The sequence below is a fragment of the Merops nubicus genome, unplaced genomic scaffold (assembly GCF_000691845.1).
Source record: "Merops nubicus isolate BGI_N331 unplaced genomic scaffold, ASM69184v1 scaffold216, whole genome shotgun sequence".
NCBI lineage: Eukaryota > Metazoa > Chordata > Aves > Coraciiformes > Meropidae > Merops > Merops nubicus.
Window position 1 is genome coordinate 40,509 of NW_008612963.1, and position 10,645 is coordinate 51,153.

The 10,645-nt window shown below is 41.1% G+C and overlaps 1 protein-coding gene across 1 annotated transcript in view; it reads right to left on the minus strand.

Moving 5' to 3' along the window:
• Positions 1–443: 443 nt before the first annotated feature.
• Positions 444–10,645, minus strand: part of ACTR3B (ARP3 actin-related protein 3 homolog B (yeast)) — a gene marked incomplete at its 5' end in the record, with an annotated part of 19,451 nt that continues 9,249 nt past the window's right edge. Inside the window, 3 exons of the mRNA XM_008941723.1 lie at positions 444–1,074; positions 1,637–1,720; positions 2,160–2,285. Of these exons, the coding sequence (XP_008939971.1) occupies positions 979–1,074; positions 1,637–1,720; positions 2,160–2,285 (306 nt within the window). The remainder of the gene's footprint in view (positions 1,075–1,636; positions 1,721–2,159; positions 2,286–10,645) is intronic.

Below are 10,645 nucleotides of genomic sequence, written 5' to 3' on the forward strand. Positions count from 1 at the left end.
ATTTCATGTACAACGACCTATAAATGAAAAGCTAACCTTGTGAGATACTGTGGAGGTGTATGTAAATCAGGACTACCACAAACATTCATAAAGATGTTAACAGCTTTTATTTCACTGGTGCAAGGCCCGTGTGTCATCCACCACTCACCAACATCAAAACAAAGCATCTTCTATAAAACAGTTTCAGGAATTTCAAAACAAGGTAACAGTGGCTGTAATAAACTTCATACAATACTGTAAATCACTTAAGTTTGTGTCATCCAAACAAGAACAAATCAATTTCTAGCATACATGGCTTTTTTTTTCCTAAAAAAAAAAAAAAAAAAAAAAAAAAAAAAAAAAAAAAAAAAAAAAAACAAAACCCCTCCAATAATACATGCCTCACACCTGGAAATGCCTGACCTCACTCCATGACATTGACAGCTCTCCGGGCTTAGAACTCCTCACCAATTTACCCTACCAATATCATAAAATACAAAATGATATGAAAAAACCTACATTTACAAAGTGCAGTCCTAATCCTGCAATCTAATCCTTTGGGGCAGGTACCTGCATCCATCCCAACTCCCCTGAAGGCAATGTGGTATTCAGTGCTCCGTTGCAAAAGATTTGATTGCAGAATCAGGGCAAAGTGGGAAAGGGGTAAATCCTTCCACAAGCAGTAAAACACTGCCTTATTCTTCTAGAGTCAGTTTCAGTAGTATTTGCACAATCTCCTAAACTGAGACTTACCTATATTCAATTACCTCACATTTAGGAAGAAAGAAGGATAGGCTTTGAAGTAGTCAGCAGAGAAATGGCTTTTACTGAAATGACTTGGGGCTGTGAGTTGTGCTTCAGTGCACGGTGGTGATCCAAATGCATCCCAGAGATAACAACATCTTCCTTCAGTATTTACAGTATCTACTGCCTTCCTCTGCTTTACATGAGTTTCTTCACCAGCAAGGTATCAGTGATCTTGCTTCCATTAGATGAGCGTTATGACATGACTCCAAAAACAGGATTATGACGACAAATACTAGGGCCATACTCTTCATAGTCTTTCTTGGTGTGACATACTTGGAAAAATTCTGGCTATGAAAATATAAAACAAACCCCCTCAAAAGCATAAGAATATATCCAGTAGAAAAAACAATTAAACTAATGCCTTAACATTTCTGTAGATTGCAACTTCATGACATAGTAGTACATTTTTGAAATAAAATAAAACTATAAATGTTAGGATACAAATACAATTAAAAGCTTATCTGGACAGAAAACTACTTTTAAACACAGCAATAAAGAATCCCACTTTGGAGACAGGAATTGCTCCCATTTTCCTGTATTTGCTTCTCTCTCCAGTTTAAGATCATTGATTTACATTCTGTATTCCTGAAGTACTAACCAATCTCTAGCACTTTGGTATAAAAACTACTTTAGAATTGTATCATAACATGATCTCCTTACTCGGGTAAAGCTCCTACTTCTCCTGTACAAATTTTACCCAGATAAAAGTTGGGTAAGGATTCTAGAATGTGACACAGTTTATGCTGTCACAATGAAAAGGTTTAAAACTTAGTACTCAGATCAAATATGGCCAGAAGGCAACATGCAGTAAAAAAAAAAATTTAAAAAAGAACAATTTTGATAAACTTACTGTTGAAGCCAGCATGGAACCACCAAACCAAACTGCATAACGCTGCATATGATGTGTTATCACTTGAACTTCAACTGGTTTGGGCTAAGAAGAACAGTTTATATTTAGTTGGCTTACATTTTTCTGGCAAGATCCTTACAAACTGAAAATGCTCAGACCCAGACATCTTCAACCCTTCGTTAACATCACTGTCTCACACTTATTACTCAGTTTCCCATGTTCCCTAGGAGACCAAGCCATAAAACTTTTTGTGAAAGACACAACAGTTCAATCCCTCTTGCCTACTGCTAAGACCACATACATCCCAGAATGGAAACCAGAACTGCCCTTAGAGACTGCTCATAGTAACTTTAAGATTCCTGTAAAGGCATGTCATGCATTGCAAGGCTACCAACACGTTTAACAACACATGCATATGTACTACTCATTTTGCAATGCTGCTTTTTCACTGGTGAAATGAAAACTCTGAACTTAATTTCTTTCACTACTCACATAATTAACAGAACTTGAAATTCTTACTTACTTTTATCCGGCCCCCACTGAGTTCCTCGCTAAGTCGCAATCTCGCATCCACCACTCTTTTCAAATCCCTTTGCAGCCGTCGTCCAAAGTCCCTGAACATCGTGGATCCCCCTGAGAGCACCACATTCTGTGCAGAAATTAAAACCACATTCTTTATATCCACCTTCAAGTGAGTTTCCCAAAAGCCAATGCTGCAGAAGTGACTGGATCTTAATATCATCAGGAAGCTGAAAAGCTACACAAAACACCTTAAGTGTTGATCAGCTTGCTTGGGAGGTCCATGGTCTACAACTTCCTTTTTTCCCTTTTAAAGAAGAGCTTTATGTAGAATGTTCTTACTTAAGACAAGAATTCCATTAAAATCAGGACCATGTGGCCTACATGTGCAGAGCAGCAGAAATAAGACACTACATCCAGAAGTTTCCCAGGGATGCTCATAGAAAGCTGTCTTAACTCTGACAACAAATAGGGCTCTAACCTGATCACATTACCATTCGTGTATTCCCAAAAGCTCTAAAGTTATCCAGAACTCATTTTTTTTATTTAGGAGTTAAACTTCTAAACATAGCAATCAGCAAGTCCAATGATTCTTCAAAAAAGTACCACATCTCCAAAGAGGAGTGCAGCAGAGAGGAAGGTACAATGCCTCACACCCTTCTTGTCTGCACCTCCTTGCGTGCTATTACTTAGTTTTCAGAGCAGAACCAAAAGCCTCTTAGCCTGGCCTTGTACTTGGATTCTGAATACGAGCTTTAGAATGTCACATCCTTAACTCTGATAGTGTTGCAGGGTCACAGACTAACACAGAAGTCAGTCTAAATGGGGGAGGATTCAGACAGGAGCCCTACAACATAACACTGGTGGCAGAAAAATGCACTTCATAATCAGAAAAATATTACAAGACTGCACATGTGCCCTTGGATACGGCTGCAACTGCAAACCCATGTGCCAATTAGTGCTCACCAATACCACTTAACATGCCTTGGACACATGTCCACAAGGAACTCAACCAAGATCAAGAGTTCATTATACACAGGTCGAAGGATTATCTCTCAGCAATAGTTTTTGATGTTACAGACCAAGACTGTGCAAGTAATGAAAGAATCCTTGAATCACTGTTTTCAGCCAGGACGCCTGCACAGAGATCTGAAGAGTCAAAGACATGCATAAAATAAGTGTTCACACTTGCAAGGTGCAGAAGGAAATGCTTGGATTTTAAGCAACAGATAACAAAAAGCTTGTTTGTAACTTGTAAAGCAAGAAGAAAGTTGTTTGCTTATTCACAAAAAAAAGTCTCTGCACATCATAAAAACCATCAGAAAAAAAACTCCTTTCTTCACAGCTTCAGATTATCTACAGTATGAAAGAGGGCATAACAAGGCAGGTGTACTTAAAATGCACACATCCCCACATTACTGAAACACTTCCCAAACTAAAGACAAGGACAGAGGAAAGAAGCTGCACTTATAAATACGAACCAGAAACCATAGTTGGTCATAAAATTAAGTAGGAGATTCTTCCTGCTCCTCCCATACACAAGAACATCTCAATCCCCTGCCTCAAAGCTGTCACGGACCACACATGGGAAAACAAAATTGCTAATGGGAGGGGAAAAAAAAAAAAAAAAGACAGCCAACCAGAGTGATGAAATAGCAATTAAAAAGATGTCATCAGAAAATATTACCTGGACGTAATGAAGCTGGCAAAGACACTGAAAGCAATAATTCTATTCAAAGCAAATTAAACTTCAAGTATAGTTCATGAAGTGGACAATGCTACCACAACAAATGATTTCAGAACACACCTGAGCATAACTTTTCGAATACATCCAAGATCAACTCATGCAACTACAGAGTCAGCAGTAACACTGGGAAGATTTTATGATTCCAAGGTTAGAAGCTAAGAGGTTACACCCTCCTCAGGTTACAGTTATTCAAGTACTTCTACACACTGCAAGAAGTTTAAGAAGAATTCCTGTGAAGAAGAACAGCAGCACTAGGGTAGACTTGTTGAAAAGGTGAATTATTTCATTCCCACATATCTGGAGAAACCAGGCCAAGCAGAATTTTGGATACAAACAAGCAGGTGACACCAACTGACATTATAAGATGGTTTATTATACAGTTAGAGGTTCCCTGCTTCCTGCACTTCTTGTCAGCACTGGGCCAAATCTGTGCTAACCCTTTAGCAGAAGGCTGCTCACTTATGGGCTTCAGCAAGTTATCACAACTCAGCAGGTCAGTCTTCTGCAAGGAGGTCAGAAGCCAGGTAGTCCTCACTCACAAGAGAAAAACCCCTATGCATTCTGCACACCTCCAACAGCACAATCACCACTTACAAAGGACCCACTGAAGGTGAGGAAGGAAGACTGAGTTAAAAAAAAAAAAAACACACACACCCCCAAAAAACATGCACGAAACCACCTCCCACAGCAAATATCTTTTCTAGAATAACTGAGGAACTCAACACAATAATTCCAGTAACTACTTAACAAAAAAATAAACAGCAAAGCATGCTGAATCTGTCTGTGGAGAAAGCTTACTAGTGATGTTTGGGTTTTCAGCCTGGGTGGGAATTCTCTGGCCTCTCAGAAAAAGACATCAAGGAAGTCAGGATTTAAGTATCTGTTTCCTGCTGATAAACAAGCCTTGTTCCAATCTTACTTTGCTCAAACACAGTTGGGTTGGTTTAACAGCTCTGGGCAGACCAGAGGTTTCAGAGCTAACATTCATTATCATACCATCTGACTCAAAAAGCTCCAGCTGATTTTTACTTTTACAGGTAACTGCCTGAAAATCTAAGTTGTTTTAAAAGAATGTATTCCCTCAGAAGAGAGGGATGAAGACCTTCCACATACCTGAAAAAGCTAATCACAAGTAAATAATGAATGCAGGCCATCTCTGGAAGGAAACCAGAGGGTGAATACCAATCACCTCAGAGGCAAGAAATTTTTCACTTCTCATCCACAGCCTTTGATTCTGTTATGAACTGTAGGATACTGAATTTCTCTCCATACCATTTCTGGTGTTATGCCTGTACAGTGTAAAGCTGCAGAGGTATGAAGCTACCTAACAAAACAACCCAGTGACTGTAACAGAATTCTCTATCTAAATCAAGTTTACATAAAAATTCCAAAAGGTTAAATTAGCTTCTGAAGAACTCGGTGCTACCAAACACAAGGTGCTGAATTGGTTTGTACATCTTTACACTGCATTTTGTAACGTGGTGTAAGTGCACTCTCAGCTGGACACTTCAGACTTTGCAGCACCAAACTGAAAAGCAGCCACTGCTCTTCTGGCAAATACAAACTTCAACAACACGTCCCAGTTTCCCTTCCTCCCAAATGACAGCCTCAATTAAAGCTGTTTAACATGAAACAATCACACCACCACAGACATGTAATCAGAGCAATGTGTGTCTGTTAATAAAAAAAATATTATTGATAAAAAATGGTTCACAAGCTGAATCCAAGCACTTCAATGAGCAAGTAAATCAGTTACGCTGCATGCCTGTTAACTTAGTTAAAAGAGGACAACATTTGCTAATATTGTATGGAAAGCATAGGGAGAAATACTATATATCTTGAATAAAAAAAATATATGTGACAAAAATAAATGTACTGTGAGAAACACTACATTTTGAAGTAAATTTGACTTAATTACAGCTGGGATCAGAACAAGCACAGCTTCTGCTCAGCACTCCTGTGCTACATAGGCAGTGGTCATCACTTGGGGCAGCAGGCAGACCTCTCCTTTCCCAGGCCTTACCATTGCTGCTAGCATGGTGCAGATCCAATGGTCTAGCAGAATGTGCAGCCTTACCTCACCCACAGAGCCTCCCCACTCTGCCCCTAGCAATTAACAGCAAACGTCATCTTGCTGAAGCACAGAGAAGCACGAGTCAGTTGAACCCTATCCAGTCTTCTGCTGGAGGATGGCTACAATTCCAGAGAGGAAAGGTAAGAATAGGGTTGAGAGCAAAGAAGCTGGGCACCATCACAGACCGTGCTTGGACGTGCACCTCGCAGCGCCCCAGCAGCCTGGCAGCACCATCTACACCCCCTGCAGCACTTGTGAAGCTGCCTTCAAAGGACCTCCCAGCAATTCAGGTTAGAAGTGATGTTAGGGAGATGTTTACCACCCTTTTAGCCTCTCGAACCCCAGTCTCTCCACCACTTGAGGACTATTCATTCTCAACACAAGACAGACATGGATCTGCTCAAGCAGGTCCAGAGGAGGCCACAAAAACGATCAGAGGGCTGGAACACCTCTCCCATGAAGAAAGGCTGAGAGACTTGGGGTTGTTCAGCCTGGAGAAGAGAAGGATCTGGGGAGACTATTGTGGCCTTTCAGTACTTGAAGGGGACTTATAAGAAAGATGGGGACAATATTTCTAGCAGGGCCTGTTGCAACAGGATAGGGAGTAATGGTTTTAAAAAGAGAGGAGATCTAGACTAGGTACAGGAAATTCTGTACAATGAGGCACAGGTTGCCCAGGAAGGTGGGAGCTGTCCCATCCCTGTAAATATTCAGGGACGGTCAGGTTGGATGGGGCTCTGAACAACCTGATCTAGTTGAAGATGTCTCTCCTCACTGGACTAGATGACCTTTAAAAGTCCCTTCCAAACCATTCCATGACTCTGTTATGTGCTGGACAGTCAACAGTTTAACGTTCTGAGAAAACCCTGACAGAACAAGTACAGTCAAAATCTTAACTGCATCAGCAAGCTCCACTCCAGTGTCACTCACAATAGCTGCACACCCAGCTAAAACGTTATCTTTCTTGGCTGGAAAAGAGCCAGTATCATACAAATCTTTTCCCAATGCACCTGTGTTTCCACTGAAAACCTGGATAATTTATCCACAACAAAACACCACATTTGCCAATACTCTACAGCCCCCAAACTCCTGCAATGTTCTTAGTTTGAGAAGCCAGCTTAGAAGTTTGAGGTCAAGGACCTTACAGTCTGATCATCACAACTTGAATCATGACTATTTGGCTAAGATCTTTTGGAGATATTTCTGACAGAATTTACCTGATTTCAGATGTTACTTATCTTAAATTCTTTCATATATTTGTGTCAAAAACACAGCAGAGAAAAGTTAAAAGAAACCAACTGTTGGGATAGCCAACGACCCTACAGTCACACCCTTTCTCCTGGCAGGAGGCACAGACCTCAGAACTATCAATAGTGTTACCAACTCATGTTACCATCTGACTCTGGAGATACCTGGGAAGAGACTTTGGATGGGGAAAAAAGAAGATTAGAGTGTGGAGTGAGAGTGACACCTTCTGAACCTGTTACCAACAAAAACTACAATTTATCAGAGTATCAGAAGTTTTTAGAACTTCTGAAAGCCCTTTGTCCATCTCTAAAGCTATTATAACTATAAGCACTTGGCAACTGTCAAAATCATCTATCCTTTCCTGTGCATTACTTACACTGTGTTTAGTAGTATGCTCATAGTAACCTGGGAGGTGAGGGAAGGACCCTGTTTTTCTGCAGGTCACAGTCCCCATCATGCAACTGCTCTTCCCCTCTATTTTCTCCACATTTCTGTGCTAAAAGTTATACTATATAAAAATATAAGTACATGGAAAGGTTGTAGAATAATATTTTAATAAAAAAGGAAGCTAAAGAATTCTCCAAGAAGTAGAGCTAGACTAACTAGACACCACTCTTCCCAAAGAATGCCAAGGTTGTCACACTGCCTCACTGAGCCCCACAAAAGCATGGTGGCACTACAGCTGCATGCAGGATGGGGCATTTTTATATGCAATTCAGCACACAGGAAGGACCAACATAGCAAGGATGCCACATTATTTCAGTCATGTGGTAAGATCAAAAATTATTCCTCTTAGCTTTTCATCTGAGCATTCACTCTAAATTTCACTCACTTTCTGAATGCTTGGGTTTGTTTAAAGTAGATTAAAAAAAAAAAATCCACTTTATTCTTCAAATTTCAATGAGAGTTCCTTGGTTCTAACCGCTGCTCTGCTGCTCCCTGTGCTACCCGTGGCCGTGGCCATCTTTGAGACCTGGGCCTGATCCACAGACTCTTCCCTGCCTCCATCCACGTCCAAGGATTGTGCATCCAGCTTCAATCCACCTCAATCCAGCGAGATCCAGCACCGGGGAGCCTCAGCATAGCATTTGGGTTTTGTATATTTGGAAGTTTAATCTTCCTTGCCTTGTTGTTCCTACAACCCCCCTTCCCTGTTAAACCCCTACCCTTCTTCCTTTCTGTACCCTGTTAAACCCCTTCCCTTCTTCCTTTCTGTTCCCTGTTAAATAATATATTTCATTTTGTTAATCTTCAATTTGGTGCAAGGTTTTCATTACCCCTGCCTTCCTTATTTACCTCTTTATCTGGGAAACTGAGGGATAAGGGAGGTGGGACACAGTTCTGCCTTCTAACCGGGACAGAACACCACCTTATTCCTCAAATTTCCATGAGAGTTCCCTGGTTCCAAACCCAGCAGCCTACCTATCTTCTTCCATTTTAGCAGAGAGCTGCTCATTCCACTCATTCCAAGCAATCCAGAACTCTCAACTGTGTTAGACATGGAATAAGAATATAAATCAGTTCTTCCAAGCAATTGCATTAGGATGGTGTATTCATGTGCAGTAAGAGTACACTGCTGGCAACCATTATAGAATTAAAGAGGCTTCATCACATGTGAAAGAATGTTTGTGCTTGCTATTGAACAGCTATAGGATACGGGAACTGGCTGAAGAAGTCAGTCTTACAAAGGTGGTCCTGATCCAAACATCAACTTAAGGTAAGATAATTGGCCTCAAAAGAGAGACATTGATCAGACTGGGAAACAGAGATACTGGCAATAAAACAAGAACAGAGAAATACCAGAGATCATTAAAGGATGAGTTGGGAAACAATGCTTCAAAGGCTACATACATTATCTGCAAGAAGGGTATTTGCAGGTGTTTTCTGCATGAACACTGAGGTAGAACCCCTCTGATGGAAAGCCAGCTCCAAAGCACAGGGCCTTGCCCAGCCACCACACACCACAGCAGGCAGGTGAAGCTGATAAACCACAGAAACGAGAGAAAGCACAAGTGGCTTTCTGCACCTGCAGACTGTTTTAAACAATGAGAACAGAGATGTCTGTCCCTTCACCATGACCTTTCTGAAAAAGACAGCAACTATTAGCATTAATAACTACTGACATCTATCACTGTATTCAACAGGTAACTGTGTAACATTGTTTTGATTAAGCAAGCATGGTGAAAACCAGAAAATTGAGACTGTAGTTTTCCATCAGTGGCAAGCCAAGGGAAAGTTATTTGCCTGCTGATAATTTTGAGGAAAGAGTAACAACCAGTTTTTAAATACCACGTTCTGGAAGCCAGTACTACTCCCGACCCTGCCAAGCAATGAAGCAATTTTCTGTGGCAACTTTGGTTTTTTAGTACCCTCCTTTTCATTGCTTAAAGAACCAGTGAGTGAAAGCTCTCTCTGGACTACATCTTGGGTAAGTTTAAGCAGGCCTAACTACTGTGACCTAAAAGATTTTAAGTCTTCATGTACTTTAATAGTGGGTTCGATACCTGGCTAAAACTATCACTGGTAGGAAGATGCAAGTCACACCTATGGAAAAATAAAACAAATGTGTATTTGTAACTAATGCTTAATAAAGCAGAAGGGAGTGAGGGGAGAGAGACCATGACATAACCCTTCAAACGTGCAAATGCCAAAACTCTTCACACACAAGAATTCCTATTATGTATGTCAGATACAAATAACATCTCTCTGCCTCAGCTCCTCAGAGACAAAACTTAACTATGTGTCAAGCCACAGTCGGAGATAATCTTTCTTTCAAAAATAAAAAGCAGCAAGAATCATAGAATCATAGAATGTCTGGGCTGGAAGGGACCTCCAAAGTTCATCTAGTCAAACCCCACCGCCATAAGCAGGGACATTTCCAACTAGATCAAGCTACTCAGAGCTTTATCCAGCCTGATCTTGAATGTCTCCAGGGATGGGGCCTCCACCACGTCTCTGGGCAACCTATTCCAGTGGTCTAAAAGTACACTTGATTCAGAACAAGTACACTTGTCCTGGTTTGGGGTAAACAGAGCTGGTTCTGCTCAGTGATTTTACTTTTCAGCTAAAGCTCTTCTAATTAACTGCTTTGTCTAAAGTTAGCAATGTTTTCATAAACTATCTGGCTTTAGCAGTGATAAGACTTCATGTTTAGAGTTACTGCCAGGGATCGGTATGCAGACCAAGGCCACTGCTGAGTTTGTATCCCACACGGAGGGGGGCAGAGAGCACCCTGCACCTGCAGGGTGGAGTGGGCAGAATAACTGACCCCAGGATTCACCATAGGGTATTACATCCCATATCCATCATATCCATTAGAAGCTGAAGGATCAGGAGGGACAAGCCCTTCCATCACCCCTTCCACTCTTCTTCTCTTCTGTCTGCTGCTCTTGGATGCTCCTGCTGCAGTGGCCGGCACCTG